Source organism: Antennarius striatus, chromosome 1 (assembly GCF_040054535.1).
Source record: "Antennarius striatus isolate MH-2024 chromosome 1, ASM4005453v1, whole genome shotgun sequence".
Lineage (NCBI taxonomy): Eukaryota > Metazoa > Chordata > Actinopteri > Lophiiformes > Antennariidae > Antennarius > Antennarius striatus.
The window spans coordinates 18404334-18426813 of NC_090776.1; the positions used below are offsets into that span (position 1 = coordinate 18404334).

The 22480-nt window shown below is 40.5% G+C and overlaps 2 protein-coding genes across 5 annotated transcripts; both read left to right on the forward strand.

The window, feature by feature from the left end:
• The first annotated feature begins 1710 nt into the window (after positions 1–1710).
• Positions 1711–14249, forward strand: dna2 (DNA replication helicase/nuclease 2). The gene is made up of 25 exons (XM_068315941.1): positions 1711–1922; positions 2345–2401; positions 2640–3537; positions 3818–3923; positions 4135–4284; positions 4648–4831; positions 6208–6356; positions 6588–6710; positions 7330–7573; positions 7701–7815; positions 8019–8175; positions 8401–8592; positions 8666–8908; positions 9022–9135; positions 9277–9386; positions 9857–9966; positions 10092–10220; positions 10408–10497; positions 10628–10821; positions 10941–11030; positions 12059–12272; positions 12515–12604; positions 12883–13068; positions 13192–13338; positions 13497–14249. Exons 1-25 carry the CDS (start codon positions 1899–1901, stop codon positions 13548–13550), a joined length of 4170 nt encoding a protein of 1389 aa, XP_068172042.1. The 5' UTR covers positions 1711–1898; the 3' UTR covers positions 13551–14249.
• Positions 14250–14441: 192 nt separating this feature from the next.
• Positions 14442–22467, forward strand: hnrnph3 (heterogeneous nuclear ribonucleoprotein H3 (2H9)). 4 transcript variants are annotated; one of them, XM_068320545.1, is made up of 12 exons: positions 14777–15181; positions 15266–15304; positions 15441–15539; positions 16656–16811; positions 17109–17252; positions 18329–18467; positions 19245–19444; positions 19901–19996; positions 20175–20290; positions 20747–20882; positions 21264–21320; positions 21416–22467. In XM_068320545.1, the coding sequence occupies exons 3-12, from the start codon at positions 15452–15454 to the stop codon at positions 21493–21495; spliced, it is 1212 nt and encodes a 403-aa protein (XP_068176646.1). In that variant the 5' UTR covers positions 14777–15181; positions 15266–15304; positions 15441–15451; the 3' UTR covers positions 21496–22467. The 4 variants fall into 4 exon arrangements, with proteins under 4 accessions (XP_068176642.1, XP_068176639.1, XP_068176646.1 ...); XM_068320541.1 differs by lacking the exons at positions 14777–15181; positions 15266–15304 and adding an exon at positions 14442–14500; XM_068320538.1 differs by lacking the exons at positions 14777–15181; positions 15266–15304 and adding an exon at positions 14647–14702.
• Positions 22468–22480: the final 13 nt, after the last annotated feature.

The window sequence follows — 22480 nt, forward strand, 5'->3', positions numbered from 1 at the left end:
TTTTGTCAGCAGTGCTATTATGAATAAAAACCGGCGGTTTGTGTGTTTCTGATGGTGTGCCAAAAACAATTTCTTCTGTCTTTTTTGTGTTTATGATGAGAGCGTTGTTGCCACTCCATTCAACCACCTTATTTACCCTCTGTTGGTGCAGTCCCACGTCGCTGAGGTTATTTAGGAGAGAAATTAAAACCATGTTACCAGAGTACTTCAGAATGTACTGGTCTGGTCTGTTACTCTTACCTTCAGACATTCTGCATTATGACAGCTGTCAGTGTAAAGAGTGATAAGTACGGCTGAGCTCACACAACCCTGTGGAGCGCCAACATTTGCAGTTAATGCTGAGGAGATGGTTTTGTTCACCTGAAAACACTCCAGAATACTGCTGGATTTAACTGTTTTCTCTGCTATGGGATTGACGTATGGCAGTGTATGACTGATCTCATCCCAAGTCTTGTTATTTTGAAAGAACCTAAAAAAGTCATCAATGTCCATTTTCCAAGGAATGATGGGGTCAATACTGTTGTGTTTCTTAATCTGCCTGGCTACAGTGCTGAAAATAAACTGAGGGTTGTCTTTATTTTCCTCTATTAGTGCAGAATAGTAAAAAGAACAAAGAAGCAAGAAGACGACCGTCACACATTCACTAATGCTTGTTCAGTCTGGAATGATACAAAGTATCTGTCTAGCAGTGTCACATTTCAATATTGCAGTGATATACTGTATGTATAACTGTATGTACATCGTTTAGAGGAGTTTGGCAGTGTTCAACAGATAGAAAATGTTCTTCAGTCTGCTGGTTTTATTTTTATGGCCCAGTAGGGTTTGCCTGATGTCAGCTGTTTCAAACAGGCTGTAACCAGGATGTGATGTGTCCCTTGTGATGTTCACTGCTTTCTTGATGCAGCACGAACTGTGCTGTACCACTGTACCTCTACTGTACCACACACAGACTCCGAACCAGTTTCTCAAAAGCACTTCATCACCACAGGGGTGAGTCAGCCTTGTAGTTGGTAATATGCTGGACTTCCTGCCACACCTGCCTGTTGTTGCCTCTACCAACTCCCAAGGTAAATCTTTAGAATAGGGGTTCAAATTAAAGATAATCAGGAACCTTTTTTTGTTTTATAGTCTAAATGGGTGATTGTGGGTTTTGTGAAGGTGTCAGTGTCGTCCTGTTTTTGTTGACCAACAAAAAAAGAGATGTCTGTGTAGGTTCTGTCATCCAGGTCATTGTTATCCAAAAGCTGTTTTGAGACGATCCACTGGACGTTCTTAACATCCAGGGGATTGACTCAATCAGCTTTTGGATAACAAATAATTAGATTTTATCTTTCAAATTAAAAGCATGTTTTTCATTAACTTTTGAGAGAAATGTGCAGAACCGGTCTAACTTTAATTTTTCAAAATGTCATTGACTGTGTAGGGAAGCGTAGAGCTGCCAGACCAAGAAAATAAAAACCGGGACGTATCACGTTATTTCGTGATACGACTTTTTCACGTTATAACGTGAAAGTATCACCTCCCGGTTTTTATCTTCCTGGTCTGGCAGCTCCACGCTGCCGTCACTGTGCTCCAGGTTCAGCGCGCCTAACACCAATAGGCGACGGGGTGTCTTAGCGGAAGTGTCTCCGTGACGTCATTTCCGTTCCGCGAATTTGGAATTTGGCGCCGTAGATGTAAGATCGTCACTAAGACGTCTCCACCGTCTGAACCAGGAGGCTGGTCGTTTTGTTGGACAGGTTCTCGGTCGTGAAGCAGCAGAGTCTCCACACTGCTCTAATGTTTGCGTTTGGTTTACAACGTCCTCGATCCGCTAGCTAGACAGCATCCCGCTAATCCTCGGCTCGTCTGAGGCGAGACGGACGGCCACGGTCCGCTCTGAGGAGCGGTCTGTCAAGATGGACAGGACCAGGCTCAAGAAGGTACGACCGATTTAGACTTCCGTAAGATAAATTAACGGTTTATTTTTCATGTTTTATTGAGATCTCTTGATAACACAGCTGTGTGTGTGTGTGTGTGTGTGTGTGTGTGTGTGTGTGTGTGTGTGTGTGTGTGTGTGTGTGTGTGTGTGTGTGTGTGTGTGTGTGTGTGTGTGTGTGTTTGGATTGCGTTCCTTTTACTCCCCTTTACGCCGAAACAATTGTCATTTTATACAACTGAGGGTTCATATGACGGATAAACATGCCTCCTAAGAGGCAGGTGTTCTCTAAATGAATGGGAACAGTCATTTACTCCTGAAATGTCCAATGTGCTCCACTTGGAAAAATGCTCCCATTTAGAGCAGCAAACCGATGATGTATGTGGAAGAAACTTCTAAATATTTGCTTTGTGGTTTTTTTTGCAGGCATCAGTGGGGCAGAGGAGCATCTCAGCCTTTTTTTCTTGTCAAAACCATAAAGAGGTAAAAATGTTAATAGTTTTTTTGGTCTTACACATTTTCTGTACTGTCATCTTGATGTCCAAGTGTTGATGGAAAATCTGCTACTAATATTATGACATCAGTATCAGATTTTCTGCTACTGATTTCTGATACACACATACTTTTTTTTGGAGATAATTATTCCGTGTGTATAATGTTGAATGTAAGCATTTTACCAATAATAATTTTCAGATAATAAATTCAACTGCTTTTCTTATAGGACTTGTTATCTTCCTCAAAATTGTCCATCACTGGTGGTACACTTCCCAAAAGTGAAACTCAGATAAAAGATGGAGGAATCTCTGGCATCAGACCACATTCACCGTTAAAGAGGAGTATCATCTTGGACCTTGAAAACCTCCTGCCCTCCTCACCAGAGTTTCTCCTTTCTGTTCCCGAAACCCCAAAAAGTCAGATCAAGGTAGATTCAGCTTCCTCCTCCAGAGGCAGAAGTCAAACGATCCCCCAGCCCAGTAGAAAGGTAACAGGCCTCGAGACGTTTGGCCAGCTGTCTTCAGTTTGTCGTAGTCCCCGATCCAAAGGTCACAGGGTACGGAGAGCTATATCAGAGGGTTATAGAAAAAGTATGAGTGAAGAGGGATGTTCAGGCTCTGCAAAAAGACTCCTCAGCCCATCTCCAGAGTCCAGCAATTCCAAAAAACAAAGAGCTGCCAATCCATTGGCTGAAAGAGCTTTGTTTAGTAGTAACAACCTGAAGGCGGCGCCACCTTTGATTGGTTCTTTGAAGACTCCTCATTTCTCCAGTGACCAGTCAGCGGGTTGTAGTGAAGAAGTTGAAGTGGTCCTCGATGGCAGCAAAAACAAAATGTCATCAGTGGAGTCTGCTTGGATGCAAGATGAAACCGAAAAAAATTCTGGTTTGGATGTGATCAGAACAGATCAGAAAGCCATTGATCCAAAAGAAAGCCCACACACTCAACTGACTGAGATTACTCACACCCCAACTGCTCACATGCGCACACATACCGCACAAAGTATCACACCTGTAATGCAGGTAAGAGACGAATCGGAGCCTGACAAGATAGGAGCCACAAGAACAGCATTGGCTCCAGTGAAACAAGACGATGGCACATCATCAGGTCAAAAACAGAATGAAGGTACACTTTTTAACATTGTGATTGTATATCATTGTAATCAATACATTAAATGCTTAATGTTGTTTCGTATAAGTGCTACGGAAGAGACAGAACTCTCCCCACCACACTGATCAAGTGTTTGACCTGAATGTCCGGGTGATGGACCCTTGGTTATAGTCAAGGTTGTCATTAGTAGGGATGCAGCTTTTAAGACAAAAGAGACTAGATTTGACCTGTGTGTTACGATAAAATTGTGAGTAATTTTACATTGAGTAACTTTTTCACAACATGCTACCTGCAGGAACAACGGATGCATGTCGTGAGGAGGAGAGGCTGAATGAGAGCTGGTTTGCAGAGCAGATGGACAATGAAAGTCTTGTCTCCGAGGAAAAATCCAACAAAAGACGGTGAGAATTAGTTACCTGGGGTGAGCGATAAAACCTAAAACTAATGTTTCATTGTAAAGGGACATGAGATGAAACGGAAGTTGTGGAACAGGATGCAGTTCTGGTGTATAAATGCATTCAAGTGCTGTTCAAACACTCATGTCTGGGTGTCAGGCCATCTGCCTATTACCTACAGCATTGTATATGATATACGTCGGCTCTGTCCCCAAAGTAAGGTGCCTGAACATGTGATCCTAACTGGAGGAAGAAACAACCGCTACTGGGTTTTAGGGGTGGAGGAGAGGCCTGGCCGTAAAACACTGACGATCTCATGCTTCAAATCTCTACATCCGACTGAGAAATGTGTGCTGAAAGACGGATGGTAATGCTGTTCAAGCCTTCCACTATACACTCAAGATTTATAAAAGTACATTATTATTTATCGTATCAGTCCAAATGCTGAACAATTACGACATAAACCCTCTGTGTGTCATTCTTTGAGAAGTCATTTGACTTTGTATCTTAGATGAAGAGTTTATCATCACATACAGATGCGATGTAGAAACTATGTTTTTGTCTACCTGTCTGTCTCTATCCCCTCCCTTTCCCTGTGTTGATAGCTTATGAAAGTTCTGATTCTTTGGTAAGACCTTAGCTGTTTATGAGCTGGTGCCTGTTTTTATTGAAGTCTTCAATTTATTTCATCTTGTTTTCATCTTAACCTGCTCAAAAAATATCTTTCAAGGGAGGAAATGCCTGTTCGCCACGGTGATGTGGTTCATCTGGAGGGCAACGGTGACGGTGGATCCTGGTTAATAGACCGGGAGCATGGCTTCCTGGTTTTACTGCCCGATAGCCTCATCTCAGGTACCAGCATTTCGAGCTCCATCCAATGCATGAGGCGAGCTGTACTGGGAGATATGTTCAAGGTAAAAGGTTTTACTGACGTGATGATTAATACCGCTTTGTTGTTTCAGAATCTGTCGGGTGAATGACTTCAGATATTGCACAAATACTCAGTTGCATTCAAGGTCAAAGGATGAGGTCACTGATGTCACAAACTAATAATCACTGTAATGTCAAAACTAAAATTCTGTACCTTAGATGCAATTATACCAGTATGACACAAATGGCTAATATATTGTACCAAAGCTATGATTTTATCATAGCTCTACGGTGACTTGAAATTCTTTTGCATCAACGCTTTTATGCCCAATATTTAATATCGTAAGCTAGAAAAAGGAGAAGAAATTGTGATCATATTTTATAAAAAAGTTGACGTAGCTCTTTGTCAGTTGTCAGTTCTCCACTGTAAACATTTCTGGTAGTGAAGACATGATTCTCACTGGTACTCATGCAGAAACCATACACCAGTGTTCTCGTTAATATGCGTCCTTGCGTCTTTGATGCACATTTTTTGACAGGGAGACAAGATCATCAGACAGCGTGCGTCACTGCGACACAAGCCTAAAATACTTACAATTAAAAAAAATTGATGTTATCTTTTTACAAGAGACATTGAGTGCTTTCTTGTATAAAAAACAATCAAAATTTAATGAAGAAAAAGAGACAGATATTACTGTGAATAGTATGGATAAAGACACAGAAGAGCGAAAACCAGAAAAACTCCGAACATTTGTACCACAATTGTTACCATGGGTGAGGAACGGCTAAATGTCAGCGCCCAGGACAAAATGACAAATTTCTACACACACAACTTATAAAAAATGTGCTTGTGGAGAAATCTCTTTCAGCTTGGTGCAGTGTCCACAGGAGAATACTGTATATGAACTAAAGGCAAACTACAGAGTGAAAAGCAAAAGGAAAAAAAACTGCATTACATCATCCTTTATTTCTAAAACCGTTTCTTTTTTTAAGAATGATGACTGGACTTTAGCATTTTGATAAAAATACTTTATAATTTAACTCTTTCCATTTTATTTTAACAGTTATGACACCATTATTAACAAAATCATTAAAACTAAGTTTGTTTAGTTGTTATATTGTACCAACAGCACAACTCAATCCTTGCGTATGGCTTTACCGTATATTCTGTTATTGCTGTAGGAATGCATAAATGTCATGTTGGGATGCACACTTTTTTTTAAAGCGCATCCCAGGGATGCACTACTTTCTTGAGGTAAAATGAACTTGGATACACTTTAGATTACTAACTTTAGAACTGCACATAAAGTACTACCTTCAGGCTTCATTACACCCAGTGGGAGTCTGAACAGACGTGGATGTAAAACTAAAAACCTGACTGGTGCTCAGTCTAGTCGTCTCCTCTTCTCTCTGTTTGCAGAGTTTTGACGGTGGCTCCAAGCAGATGCTGAAAGGCACCATGGTCCATGAAGTCTTTCAAAAAGCAGCCACAGCTAAAGATTTTTCTTTGAAGACACTGTCTGATTTGGCTGATCAGTCCCTCTGTAGCCCTCAGTATCTGGGAGAAATGTAAGTGGTCAGATTCTACAGTGCAGATACTGTATTTCCCTACCTGGATTGATTCCATCGTTCAAAACTAAGCACTTAAATGAAGACTTAATCATCAAAGTCATTTTGAACACCAGCAAATGGCTTCCTGTTGATTCAACCCTTTTTTGCGTTGTGATGATAGATCCTTTTGTCTTTTCTGTTTGTCTTTTGGGTTTGTTGTGTTCAGTAACGTTTTCCCTGTACCTCTAGGTATCGTTTGGGCGTCAGTCAGGATGAGATGAAGGGGGAACTGTATGAGTATCTGCCCTCATTAGAACAGTGGGCAAAGGAATACCTCAGTTCTCTAACACCAAAAGCCATCAGTCTCAAAATGTTAGTATAAACACACACACACACACAAACACACACACACAGTGCTGCATATTTATTACTCATAGTATTTTTGTCACCTGTATGTTTGTTTCAGCATAAAAGGTTTACTAAAAGGTTTAGTTAACATTATTTTGCTCCTTTCTCGTAGGGTTTCAATCCACTGAAAATCAGTTTTATTCAAAGTAAAGTGATTCCATTTTAGTCTGCTCTTCATCCGGTTATCGTTAACTTTTCAGTAAATCTAGTCAAGCCAAAACCAATATTATTTCATGTCAGATGTATCTGTTCATCATCTGATGGAAAGGAAAGCGGGTTGGATGATTAAGAATAGAGCTTAACATTGAAGGAATTGAACCAGATGTTGAACATATTTTAATTTACATATTTATTTTTAACTTTGCCATCGTCAAACTAACTCTTTAAGGGTAAACTGATATCTTTCCGCCCCTCGACTTGACCTGATAAAACGAAAGACTCTGAGCACAAGCTGTCCTCAGGGAAACTCCAGGGGGGAGCTAGGCGGGTCCTTCGTGATTGGGATCAATCTGTTTTCTATTTAAAACATGTTGGTAATGTTTTGTCGGCTGAATGAGCGGATTGCTTGTTTGTCTGACCCCAGCCTTAACAGCAGAGATCCAAGCAGGGGTCAACAATCGGAAACTCTTGCCACGGTTGCAGAATTGGTAGACATTGAAGAGAACGTGTGGTCTCCAAGGTTTGGTCTGAAAGGTAAAATCGATGTGACGGCACGGATTCGAATCCAAAGACCACGAAACAGAAGTCAGACAGCCCTGGAGGACAGGACCATCCCCCTGGAACTGAAAACTGGAAAGGAGACGAACTCGACAGAACACCGCAGTCAGGTTGGTGGACCGCAGCTTGCTTAACAAGGCAGACACACACGCAGACTCGTTTGGTCAGCTGAGACGAAACATTTAGTCACACCGCGATAGATTCAGGATGTCCGTCTCTGTGTTTCTGTGTGCGAAGGTCATCCTGTACACTCTAATGAGCCTGGAAAGATATAATCCTGAAGCTGGCTTCCTACTCTACCTCAAGACTGGTAGCCTGCACCCTGTAGTGCCGAGTCACATGGATCACAGAGGTGCAGTACCTCGACACGCTTAGCCTACCTGTACCAGCTGTGGACAGTCACATTGATGCTCTTATCATTAACTCTAGATGAAACCTATTATTATGTATCAGTGAAGAACTCAGTGATCTGCTGTAGTCGCATCGAGACGAGCTTTGACTTCTTTCCCAGCAGCCTCTTCTCCATGGTATTTATTGCTCCACTGTTTGTCTCAGAGCTCTTGAAGCTGCGGAACACTTTGGTTCATCACATTCACCACTGTGTGGAGCAGGAGGCAGGGCGGAGCCATTTGTCAAGACTTCCTGATATGGTGTCAAATAGACAAATATGCCAGTATTGTCCTCAGAGAAGAAACTGTGCTTTATATGAAAGGTAAACTCTTAAAACCTGCTCTGAATCCATGTTAATGCCACACATTAACAGTTTAAGTCGTACGTCAAGATAGGAGTTTATTTTATTCTGTGATTGAGCACTTAAGTAAAAGGACTTGTAACTCAAATGAATTTTCTCCATTTAAAATAACTAAAATAATTTTAATCTTCGTAAAAAAAAAACAACAACCCCTGAGTGTTTATTAATTTGTCTTCTTGTCTCCAGAGCGATCGATGACAACTCTGAAAACATCTCCGAGGATGTTGTTCGAGATTTCCTGCAACAGGAGACGAGTCACCTGACCCCCCTGCACATAAGTTACTTTTCCCATTGGCTGCTGCTTTGCTGCCTTGAGGCGACCACCATGGAGTCCAAGAACGACCGGAAGCATGTCTGGCTTGTGTCTGCAGAGGAGCGGTAAGACGCTCTCTAAATTTATGAACACCTGCAGTCTGTTTGTCCCTGAATGCTCAACGTTTTCCCCTTCTAGTGAGAGGAATGGAGGCTGTGTGGGGAATCTGCAGCTCGGCGGTCCAGTGACGGCGCAGTCTGCAGGAGTTTTCCTCCATTGCTTCCAGAGATCCGGCACAGTACCGCCAGAGGGTTTGGACAAAAGCAACTTGGTTAGCGGGGATCGTGTTGTTGTTAGTGACGTCACCGGTCGGCTGGTGGGTTTGGCGACAGGATACCTACGTGAAGTCGGCAAGACGTCTATCAGCTGCACTCTTGACAGGTGAGAATGAATCCGCATAAAGGACACCTGAATTGTTTGGGACTATTTTTCAACACCTGCTCAGTTAAACTCCCTAATCTGATTTACACCTGTTGGATTATTGTGTTTTGCAGAGACTTGTCTAATCTTGGTGGAGTTTTGTTCCGACTGGATGGGGATGAAGGTGTGGTGGGCCTCAGTACACACCTCACAAACCTGTCCAACCTAATGGACAACTGTCAGGAAAGGTAAGTTCCACGTAACCCCATGAGATTAGACAGGTGACTGTTAGTTATCTCCTCACACGTGTTATGTTTGGTTGTTGTGTGAAGACCTCTGACTTTGTCCTGAAAATCGATCATTTTAAACGGCCACATCTGTTTGTTCAGTGATCGTTTGAGGCGGCTGGTTGTTGACCTTCGTCCTCCGGAGTTTATTTCCAACCTCAGCTCTGTTCTTCCAAGAGAGGCCAAGGACACTGTGGCCAAAATCCTCCAAGGTGAAAAGTCTTTCAGGCAGTCTATTGGTGACAGATCAGCGCTGAGAAAGTCCCTCACCTTGTAAAAGGAAGGGGGGGGAAAAGAGAAACAATGAATAAATAACTGATCTGTGCCTTTATCTGTGTAAAGAGTACTTTGTCACCATATTCCTGACATTTCTACCAATTCTCATTAAAGTTTGTTTTAATCGGTTCTATTGTAAGAGAGGATGATGGGAAAAAAATTATTATTTTTTTTTTAAATGAAGAAAATTTCTGGAGTCAATCCTTTTGTCTGGATCTGCTTCAATGTGGAATGGTGTTTTCCGTAACTTCTTCCCTAAACGTTGAAAATGAGTTATTTGCCAAAAGACAGTCACCAAAATAAACCTTCTAACTTATTAGCAGCACTGATATTAAAAAAAAAAGTTCCCTCATCATTTTTTTTCCTACACAGAAACCTCTCCTTACTGTATGTGTTTTTTGTGTAGGTCTCAACAAACCTCAGAAGCAGGCCATGAAGAAGGTGTTGTTATCCAAAGACTACACGCTGATTGTTGGAATGCCAGGCACTGGCAAGACCACAACTATCTGTACACTGGTAAACTAAACCAAAACCCCAAGTCCACACCATCAACACCCCCGTGAGACTACGGCTCTAAACGCCTCTCCACTATTTTTATTTCTTTCCCTCCCGATCTGTTTGTTCCTCGCTCTTCTTGTTAGGTTCGCATCCTTCATGCTTGTGGTTTGAGTGTGTTGCTGACGAGCTACACCCACTCAGCCGTGGACAACATCCTGCTGAAGCTGAAACGTTTCCGGGTTGGGTTTCTGCGTCTTGGTCAGGGACATAAGGTGCACTGCAGTTACTTCATGTGTGAACACTGTGTGATTCAAGTTTGTTTGGGGGTTTTTTTGTTTCATTTTGTTTTTCTATTAAAGAAATGGTTCACCCAAAAAAATCTAAATTAAAAGTCCAGATTTATTGTGTAAATTTCTTACCATGTTCCCCTGTACTTTCTCTTTTGCTCTCCGCCTGCAGGTTCATCCAGACATCCTACCGTACACAGAGGAAAGTATGAAGAAGGGAATTCACACTCTCTCAGAAATGGAGCAGCTTTACAATAAAGAAGTTAGATTTGACTTTTTTTTTTTTTTTTAAATTTTACATCGAGGATTTGTAATCTAATATCTTGCTTCAAGACTTTTTAATATATAGATGTATATATATAGATCAACTCAGACCCTCTCTTTCTGTCTAGCTGGTCCTGGCAACCACCTGCATGGGCTTGAAGCATCCCATTTTCACACGTCGTCGATTTGATTTCTGCATCATTGATGAAGCTTCACAGATCAGCCAACCTATTTCTATAGGACCCCTGCTCTACGCAAAGAGATTTGTCCTGGTTGGAGATCACCAACAGCTTCCACCAATAGTACAAAATCCAGAAGCTAGGTTTGATGTGTGTGTGTGTGTGTGTGTGTGTGTCTATGTGGTGTTGGTCAGCGTGATATGGGTGAAGCAGGAGTCAGCTCAACAGATTTTGTGAAATGAATGTCCTTTTTTTCCTCCAGGTCACGTGGAATGGATGAAAGTTTATTTAAGCGACTGGAGCACCACAGCGAGGCAGTGGTCCAGCTCAACGTCCAGTACCGAATGAACAGGTAGACAAACTCTTAGGGGGTAGGGGGAACTCGTTTCTTGCATCATTAATTGTAAATCATTCTTTTGACTATCCAAATGTTTTTTGTCCTCATCACAATAGTGAATTTTGAAACAATCTCTTAAGAGTAAGAAAATATTTTAAGATTGTGGTGTTTGACAAACAAGTTGATCATGTAACTATATAGTTTTGTTAATTATCGCATAACTGACCATTAATATCCATCTATGTAGTTATGTATCAAATGTTGAACCTTTGCCTTTTGAGCATCAATTGAGAACAAAAGGAAAAGCGTGTGATCAGACTGATGGTGATGAGTCATATCATGATGCAGATGGTCTCAATCTACGAACACAGTTGGGTCTGAGAGGCTGTTCATTAGCTCAATTACTTAACTTATTATTTATTAAATTTCAATTTATAATTGTCATTTGAGGTCATTTAAATGTCTTTATTACTCTAAATACTACAAAAATACTACTCCCTAAGACTTACCAGAAACAATTACATGACATAAAAACAAAGCACAAATGAAATTAAATATTGTAGTACTGTTGTGTAAGTTACCTTTATACCAGTACCGGTTCAAAGTTAAGGACCGGTACAACTGCTTTGGAAGGAGGAGTTACTGTCGCTTGGAGGCAGAGATCATCACCACTATCATCACTTACCTTATGCTTTTTGCCAAAACCACGAGCGTTACTCTTTGATTTATCAGCCATGATAATCAGTAAAGTATCCAAGGTATGAAGTGTGACACACCGAGATGCCCAAAGAGACACGTACAAGAAAAAGATGGGAGATGAGTGTTGGAGAAGCGTGAACGCAGCGGTGCTGCTTGGCGGGGGGGGGGTTACGGCAGAAAAGGGAACTACAGTAGTCAGGTATGGAGGCGTGCAGTTCCTATCTATGAACATTCGTAAGTCGAATGTTCTTATCTTGAGGACTACTTGTACTATAGAAGTTTTGTGTTCTTTTACCCAGTAAATCTCCATCATACAGTCAATATTGTTTTGTTGGTCTTTGCAGTCGGATAATGTCTCTCAGTAACTCTCTGATGTACGGAGGCCGGCTGGAGTGTGGATCCCAGAAGACGGCCACCGCGCTGCTCACGCTGCCGTTCCTGCTCTCCGTCCAATCAGAGCTTAGTTCTCACGCTAAGACAGATCCTCTGCATGACCTGGCTTGGATACAGACCACATTGTTGCCAAGCAACCCTGTTTGCTTCCTAGATTGTTCAATGGTTGGTATACAAAAAGTATTAATAACAACTTTTAACTTATAATTGCGAAACATGGATACACAAATACAAAAAAACCATATACCTTAAAGGACCCAGATGAGTGTGACAGAACTGTAACATGATGACATGTGCTATTAAACATGACACTGGTGAACCAGAACATGAGACATTCAACAGGACATTATGAGGGAGAGGTTAGAAAGGGAGTTGAGGATGTGTGTGTGTGTGTGTGCTTCTTTTAGGTTCCAGCTCTGGAGTCGGTGGAACAGAATGGAATTAGCAATCACACTGAGGCTGTTATCATCCACAAGCTGCTTTCACTGATGATAAAGGTTTTATTTTAAAATTTAAATCAATATATACACAGAATATTTCTATTTATATTTCTTATTCTATATCTTTTGCATCAATGGTAACAAAAAGTAGACTGTTTTTAAACAGTTTTAATTTGAATTCTTGGATTACAGTAATCTGTCCAACCCGCTACTGGTGTTTTACCACCCCCCGTGTATACAACCCCTATTTTAACATTGGCTCTGATATGCTATGAAAGAAAATAAAGGTGTTTGAAAATGGACTCACTCATCCTATCATCTGCTTGTTATTTCAGGCAGGATGTAAGCCTGGAGATATAGGCGTTATTGCCCCCTACAGACAGCAGTTAAAGTGTATCTCTGCACTTCTGCAGTCCTCTGTATTCACTGGAGTTGAGGTGAAGACGGTAGACAAATATCAAGGACGGGACAAAAGCCTGATTGTTCTCTCCTTCGTAAGGAGCACTCCAGAGGAGGGAAAAGTAAGTGCTTCTTTTTCCAAGCTCCCTTTTTGTCTTTCCTGTCTCCTCTGTGAGTTCATCTCGACGTGACTCAACAAGTAAGGGGGAACTTGAGCTGATTTCCTCCTGCATCTCCATTCATAGTTAGGAGAGCTTCTGAAGGACTGGCGCCGCCTGAATGTAGCCATTACCAGAGCCAAGCACAAACTGGTGATGGTGGGTTCTGTCACCACACTGCGACGCTACAACCCTGTGGAGAAACTGCTCAACCATCTCCAGCAAGAGAACATGATATCCTTGAAATACTTAGTTATTTTTGTGTCTTTATGTACTGTATATCTAAAAAACATCTTAACACTTGCTGAAGCTGATTCTTTTACCGTTTACTGTAGTTCTGCTCAGTACTTGTCCTGGGTTTTACCAAGTTATTTCCTGAACCATTGTTTCACATTGTTCAGCTCCCACAAGCTGCCCACAAAGCCATCCCGAGCTTCTCCCTGTGACGAGTGTTTCACAATCTACACAGTAATAACTAGATGATTTCAACAGGGCACGGGTGTTTGTCTGTCTGCAGGGTGCTGAATAATCTGTCAGGAATCCCTGCTATCCTGTTTACCTCTTAAGCAACATTATTGTTGGAATCAATGGAATCGACTTCTTTCACAGCCTTTAGGATTCAAACAACGCGGTTTGTTATTAAAAATCTCATTACTAAAATGCATGCATTGTGCTGCATTTTTTTTATATTTCCTCAATTTTTGTTTGCACTAATTTACACTAACACTGCAAATTAATTGCTGTCTTATGGATGGAACCTGAAGTGACGTGATGTTAGTGTGACTGATTACGTACTCTGACCTTCAGTAATAGATATGGAAATAGTTTCTCTTTTAAAACATGTCGGACCAGACAAGCAGATTTCAAGCTCCACACTGACAGAATGATTACAAAGGAAAGACGCCTGGTATAAAAAAGAAAAGAAAAAAAAAAGACGAGATATTAAATCTGCTGGGACCATTTTGAGCATATAATCTCACGCTAATAAACTAGGATGTGTTACTTTATTAATAGTCCATTATGATCGGGGCAGGTTTGGGTTAGCTGACATTCAGGCCATGGAATTTTATGTTGGATGTTTCTGTATTTTGATGATATTGTAATTTTTTTGAATTTGTGTGAATAAATAATGTAAACCCAAAGTATGATGCTGTCTTCATCCTGTTGACACATTTGAAGTTCTGTCAGTATGAGACAGATCAATGTGGACGCTAGTGTTCAGGTGTTTATTGGGAGCAGCTTTTCTCTCATGGTTCAGTCATGGTCTATGCCAGTGCATTTACCCATAATCCTTTGCATGTTTATTTCTACAGTATAATGTTTTCCATTCAGTGCAGACTGAATGTCCAGTTAGGTTGATTCTACCATGATCAAGCTGGAGCTTGGTGTAGTTCAGGTGAGTTGGATTATTTATTTATTTATTTATTTATTTATTTATTTATTTAGTATTAGCAGTAGTAGTGTAAGTTTTAGCAGTAGGAGCAGTAACATTGTAGTTACTGTAGTGTAAGTTGTCTCCAAACCTCGCGATAACTAGCTTGTGCGGGTTTGCTGACACCTGGAGGTCGGGACAGGAGCACCAGGGAGGATCGGTGACTGTAAGATCATTTCCTGGTCAAAGCTTTTGTCTTCTGTCTTCTTTCCGTCTTCAGACATGTTAATACTCTCTGACCGCGTCTGTCCGTCAAGAATTGGAGTAGTTGACCCCCCACGTTTGACCGCTGTCAGTGTCCTACAGTTAGCTTTAGCTGTTAGCATGCTAGCTGGTAGTGTTAAGCTAACATGAACGGTTAGCATAACTGGAAACCAGATTGAAAATAGTTTTCCGTCATGAGCCATAAATAAATGTGTGTTTGTGAATAAATGACATCCAATTAAGATTTCTATGGAAATGTTTAACCAGGTTGGAAAGTCTACTTGTGTTCGTCCGCAAACGCTTTTCGATTGACTTGGTTTCCCTGCTGGGAGGAGGAAGTAGCTGTTAGCGGAGCCGGCTGCTGCGGAAACACGCGTCCAGCGATTATTACCCGTTTCATCCTGATGTCATTTCAGATTATTTAATAATCCCAGGTGCCATGTAAGACATTCATAGCTGTTGATAGTATTAAATACTAAAACATAAGTCAAACGAACAAATTTACTAAATGCAAACCCATTTCAGTGCAGGCAGTTTATCACTTATGGACAAGTTTGTACACAGGTAATTTCACATAATTGTTTTATCCTTAATCTCACATGGGTCCCAGGACCTCCACTCAGGGGGCGCTTGGAGGTCAGGTTAATCTGGAATCACTAGATGATGTGTCTGTGTAATTGTTGTTGGGTTGTGCTTTCAGAAACGGTGAGGATGTCTTTGAATGAGGAGGGTTATGTGGTCCGGATCAGAGGACTGCCTTGGTCCTGCACACAGGAGGAGGTCGCCAGTTTCTTCTCAGGTGAGACTTTACTCCTACTTGTAGACTTGGGGTGTGAACAGTCTACACTGTATGTAAGACTGAATTTTATCCTTAAACTCAACGTTTTGGGGTTTCTTTACGTCAAAAATGTGTCGATGCTTTGAGGTTTGTCTTCACGTCCATGGTTGTTCGTCTAGATTAAAAGACAGTGGTTTTAATAAATCGACAGAGAGGCATCCCATTTAAATTGAGATGAATCTCAAATCGTGGCACCGCACCATAACAGCCTCACAGTTTTATTTAAGCTGGTTAGCCTATCTTGAACTTTGCACAACACTGCAACCTTAAGTTGTATTTTAAGAGGTGTAATATTATTATGAATGTGGCAAGACTTAAAAAGCAGGTTTAATTTAGCAGAATTTAGCAGTTAACTCAAACAATAAGAAAATCAACTGAAAATGTATATACAATGGATCTGCAGCACCAGGCGTCGGAGCTCCCATCCTGTGAAGTAGAGGGTGAGCTCAGTTGTCATTTAACAGGAAAGTGACTTATTTGTGATGTTAATGCATTCCTTACAAATATAGTATTACTCAGTTTGGATGGTGATTGTGCTGCATTGTAGGTCATTCTTCGTTTTGCTCATGGAACACTGGTTCGCCATTTAAAGTCACACAGTGAAGCGACATTGTTCGCCCATTGTCCATGACTTGTTCAACAAAAGGACTGGTAGAGAATGGTATTTACTGTCAAAGTTGCAAAGTCCCTGTGTTAAACAGGCTGAAGTGATTTCAGTGCTGCAACACTATTGTGCTCAACCCCATTGTATCTCTAAGTAAAATTGATTTGTGATTATAACTTAGATTCTTCTTTCATTCCTTCAGCATGTTTTGTTCCTAAACATAGAAAGGACTATTTTTTAAATTGGTATCTCAACCTATTGTTTAATGTTTAAGACTTCAACAATCCTTGGCTGTCAGCATCTCCTATGAATCATGATAATTGTATATTATGTGATTCTACTTTCTGGGAAATCCAAATGGTTCAAATTGATCGATCCAGTTATATCTTCTAAGATTCTTACCCGGTCTCAGATCATGTATCAGAAAAGGCATCATTTCAAGGAAATCTCCACCAGTCTTTCTGCTTTTCCAGACTGTGACATTGTTGGGCAAGTAAACGGAGTGTGTTTCACCTACTCCAAAGAAGGCCGTCCCAGTGGAGAGGCATTTATTGAATTGAAAACATCCGAGGATTTCAAGAATGCTCTATCCAAGGACCGCAAGTACATGGGGCACCGATACATAGAGGGTAAGTAACGTAGTCATACCATACTGACATTATAGCTAAATTTGTGTCAAATTTCTTGTTGAATAATTAATGTGTTATATAAATTACAATGAAAGTGCAACAAGCACAGTTGCTGCAAGTTTGAAGGTCTTTTTTCTCAGAATGATTGTAAAGTATGTCAGTTTGTTTTAGTTCTCACCTTTACTGATTTCTCTGTGGAGGAGCTTGTGTGAATGAAAAGCTTCCAATTAAACGATTAGTTTAGTTGATCTATCAGGTCTTTACATGTTAATCTATCTCTCTGTGTGCCTAAATCAGTGTTCAAGTCAAACCGTAGTGAGATGGACTGGGTGCTGAAACGCAGCGGTCCAGCTGACTATGACAGCTGCAGTGGTTGCATGCTGAGACTTAGAGGACTTCCCTACGGCTGCAGCAAAGAAGAGATTGTTCAGTTCTTCTCAGGTATATTAAAATTTGAACTTTACTCTCTTTCAGTGTAGCGATAAAACAGCATTTATGTTAACGTGAGGGGTAGTATTTCCAGATATGCTGCTCAGTAAAAGTAATCTTTTCTATATCAACATTACAGTGAAAGGATGCTGACAGACCTGCAGCTAGCTTTTACATGAACTTCCAGTGCAAGAAAGACAAATGAAGCAATCGCACGGACAGAAACGTCCAGTGCATGCAGCCGCTAAAAAGAATTCACTCGTGTATTGGCCAGTATTTTTACATATTCCCGTATCAGATAAAATATCTCTGGTCAGGTTAAGAAAAATAATGCAGATTTCCAGTGAAGTTAGTTTAAGATATCATCTGCTTTCAGATATTTCATTTATTTCAAACTCTAAAGGTAGACTTTTAAAGCCACAATGTCTTGATTTTCCATGACACCAGAAAAACAGTAGGTGATTTTCTCATTAGAATGTGCTGCCAGCTGTACTTAGACATTGTTTTCCACTTTGCTTAGCAACCCAACAGTGTAAATTAGCACTTGCTATCCTATATTTGTCCAGACCTGAGCCAGTGTTATTACATTTGGGATTTCTGTACAATTACAAAGTGGTATTATTTTTCCTAACAGTCTTTCAGCATGTCTGTGTAACACGGCCCAAAGGCATTCTGACTTTTGTTTTTGTAGGGCATGCAGAGTATGATGACTTCATTGTCCGTCTATCAACTATTACTAGGCTACTTACCATGTTCTTGTAATCTAAAAGCATACAATGATTGTAGCACTGAGATTTATTTTGTTGTCTGCTAAGGAAAAAAAATTGTCTACTCTCTGTTTGATGTTATAGCTGCTGACGGAAAGGCCGTAATTGTCTGATTCTGCTGCTGGGTGTCAAAGTCTAAATTATTCATCTGAGATGCCAACCTTTTAACGTCAACTTAAACCAATTTGTAGCTGATATTTACTGTCATGATACCTTTTTTTTAAAATCCTGAAAGGTCCAGTGATTCAGTGGGTGTTGTTATATTTACATATCTATCAGTCTACCTACCGACCTATGTATTTATGTGTGCTTGGGTTGAAGGGTTGAGAATCGTGCCAAATGGGATTACTCTGCCAGTGGACTACCAGGGGAGGAGCACAGGGGAAGCCTTCGTGCAGTTTGCTTCAAAGGAGATAGCAGAAAAGGCTCTGGGGAAACACAAGGAAAGAATAGGGCACAGGTGGGACGGACGGGAAAGGGACGGGCTGGACTGGGATGGGCTTCTATTTTAGGTTATAATGGGTGGTCATATTGGAGTAATTTGGTATTTATGGTATGGGCACTGTTATGGTTCAATGATAAGCATGGGTTGGTGTGCATAATTATTATTAAACAATGATTATGTGGGTTGTATCTGTTCAATGCATATGGGAGGGTTAATGGGTTTATGTACTGTATCAATGATAACATGTTGATTAATGAAACGATTAATCAAATAATCCATGGAATGAAAGGTAATGATGTAATATATGACTTTGGTGTGAGATTTTTATGCTATAGAAAGCTTTGCTGTTGACTTGGAAGCTCATTTTAATTATCAGACCAATATTTGGTGTTGCTTTAATATCCCTGTAGACATGAACCCTACGGATGCATTACTGTGAAAGAGGGGATTAAGTGTAGAAGTATAGCAGATGATAGGCAAGGTAGTGTTTATCATAAGGCATCCAATTTTTGCCAAGCCCTGAATCATTGAATCAATCAACACAACACCTGAAAGGATTTTTTTTTTACTGTAAGTAATAAAAGGTGAGGTTGGCATAGACGTTCTAAACCACGGCCCAAAGCCCTGTTAAGAATGAAACTGTTGTGTGGTCCAATCATTCACATTCTCAGCTTCAAGTTAAACTACTAGGTAGGGAATAATTTGTTTTTGGTGTTTATTCTACTTCAACCATTTCTACGCCATGACCTTTTCCTCCGCTCCGTTCTGCTGCATGGACCTCTTCTATTGCAGGTACATAGAGATCTTTAAGAGCAGCCGTAATGAGATCAGGGTCTACTACGAGCTGCCCCGGCGGGGGCTGGGAGGCCAGAGACCAGGGCCGTACGATAGACCCATGATGGGAGGACCCAGAGGAGGGTATTTTGGACCGGGTTCTGGTCGTGGTGGGGGTCTGATGGACAACATGAGGAGTGGAGGGGGCTATGGAGGAGGTAAGCAGAAATTAAACTGAGATGAGGCTGAGATCCAAATATTTTTCACCTTTTTTAACATTAGTTCCTTAATATTTCACTGGAAAAGTGTCTAATCAGGTGTTATGCATTGAGGTGAACAAGCCTACCTCAAAGAGATATGAGAAATCACATTGAGCGAGTTCAAGCATATTTAAGTTATTTTTTGCTTTCTTGTTAGTTTTATGAGTTTTCAGTTTTCATCTCAGTTTTATCCATTTTCACAGTACAGAAGAATCTAAATACAAATTGTATCTTTCAGTAAAATCAGTAACGTGCTCAGGTGTATAAATGTCTGACATTTCTTTTTAAGTGACCCTCCTAGTCCCTACAGTTGGCCTATTTCATTCCTGTCATCAGTGCTTTCACCGTGATGTGGTATTAATTTTTCTTGAAGATTAAAGCTTCCTTTCTCGGTCTGTGTTGGTGTGGCTCTAGGTTACGGCGGCTTCGACAGCTACAATGGTTTCAGCAACTACGGCTTCGGCAACGGCATGTTTGATGAGCGAGTGAGAGGAGAAAGAGGAGGGAGAGGTAAAGTCCAAGTTTCATTTACGGTCTGTTCCTTTGACATGCTGAGTTAATGTTTGAAAGCCTCAGTTTGTAGAGTTAAGGCATTACAACATGAGTAGTTTTTATCTTTTTACCAGCTACGTGACTATTTTTTTATTTTGTGTGTGGTAATGTGGATGTGTTTGGGTGTTTTGGATAGGGATGGGGGGCCACGGTTACAGTGGTCAAAGTGATTCTTGTTCAAGCTTCCACAGTGGCCATTTCGTCCATATGAGGGGTTTACCCTTCCGTGCCACAGAGGGAGACATCGCTAAAGTAAGAACACTTACCATGAGACAAGCTACCAGATTGTGCTGAACACACAGGGGAGAACAAGTGTTTGATTTTGCAGGTTTTGCCACTTACAAAGCACATAGAAGTGCTTTGTAAGTGCACAGTAATGAATATCAAATATCTTTGTCAACAACCTCCTTCCCTCATTAAGTCGTGGCTGGGTCCACGGATGGCTCAAGACCACGGATCAATCTGGGCAGTGTACTTGGATATTTGACAGCTGTGGGAAATTGATTAAAAGTATTATAATATGAGATGTTTTAAGTTCTGTTGTTGTGATTATGTAATGCAATAAATGCTTATTAATGATTATCTGTGATTATCTGGATTTTAGTTTTAAATTGTGTCACAGTTGAAACAAGAACTCTTTGATGGCTTCAGCTGATCTGTTTGTGTCGGCCTGTTCAAGAATGTATCTGTACGTCTTTTTGTATGCAGTTCTTCTCTCCTTTGAATCCACTGAGGGTCCACATCGATGTGGCTCTTAACGGCAAATCAACCGGAGAAGCAGATGTGGAGTTTCGCTCCCATGAAGATGCCGTGGCAGCCATGTCCAAAGACAAGAACCACATGCGTACGTCCACTTATTTTACTTTGCAGTTCTCCGTCCTTGTGATTATTCTTGTGATACCACTCACTATTCTAAATGTTCATTACACAGAACTTCTTTCTCAAGCATCGGCACAGGAGATCAGTTATAGTGACAAATAGAATTGAACACATGTATAAGCCACTACTGTTTTGATAACTTGATTGAGTTGGAAAAATTTTAATGAATTAATTCTAAAAAGCATATCTTTGCTTAATTGATCAGAAGTAAAGTAAAATGACAAAGTGTGTTTCGTGGGTGACTTCTTCCCATTACACTTTTAACTACTTTCCAAAGTAAACAGGAGAATTTCATTTCCATGAGCGAGCACGCCATGTTCTTTGATATGTTTGTTTTCCTCCACAGAGCATCGCTATATTGAGCTGTTTCTGAACTCAACCTCCAGTGGAGCAGGCGAAATGAGTATGTTTTCAAACACTCCTGTGATCCAAATAGAGTTGTTATTTCTCCAAAAATGTGTGCTTCGATGACTGATATGTATGTATTCCTGGTTGCAGGTCGGGGAAGCGGTGGTTACTACAGTCACTCAGGAGGGGGTGGAAATTCACGGAGCAGCGGGCTACGAAGTGCATACTGATTTTCTTGTTCTGTTCCACGTTTGTCTCCCATCTCCATAGGCCACATTTACTTGATTATCATTTCTAAGTTGGATAGCTGATCTGAAGTCTGTCATTTGTTACGTAAGAGTCATTCATTTTATTGTAATTGGACTAAAACATCCTCTGAGATAATAGAACAGACAGAAGTGACCTGAACAAGCACTATATATACACACACACCATTCCTAAAGGCATATGAAGAACAAAACTATCAAAATTTTGGAGCCATTCTAGGTGCTGAACTGAGTGGATGGAAAATTTGAGATGTCTTGTTTCTTAACCAATTGAATATGAACAGTTTTTCATTGTTCACATGGAACGTACATTCTTGGTGATGATCATTTTTTCCTGTCAATTTTAAATGGCTATTGAATTACCATAACCTTGTTTCAGCTTTCAGTGAATTTGTTGGAATGCACTTTAATTCGTTTGTAATGTTATATCTTGTCACATCTCACTATTAGCAGGGGATGCAATTCAGTGCAAATGCAGTAAGATCGAAATTCTATAGGATGTAAATTAAGAGCAGAAGGATTTGATAGATGAAACAATCTGAACGACGCTGCACTGTTTGGATCAGTTGTGATCCGTTGGAATCACTTGTTAACTCCTGACTTGTCCAAATGAATGAATGCTCTTAAGGGAGTGAAACAGTTTAGCATGTTCCAGGTGATAAAAGCTTTGGGTGAGGTTTTTAAAACATTTTAAGTCTTGTTTGTTCTGATACAGATTTAAAATAGAGTTCACAATAGCCTTCCTGCTTTGAAAGTTTGATAACTGTGAGCCAGTGTGTCTTTTTTTTATGTATGTTTTTCTCAGTTCATTATGAAATTCAAAAGTTGGATATTCCACTCTCAAAGAGTGGAAGCACAATAAAGCCTCTATAATTGAGCTGTAAGTTAGCTTATGCAGCTGTTGTACATTTTGACTAATAATAAATTTTATATTTAGTTCTTTTTGTCT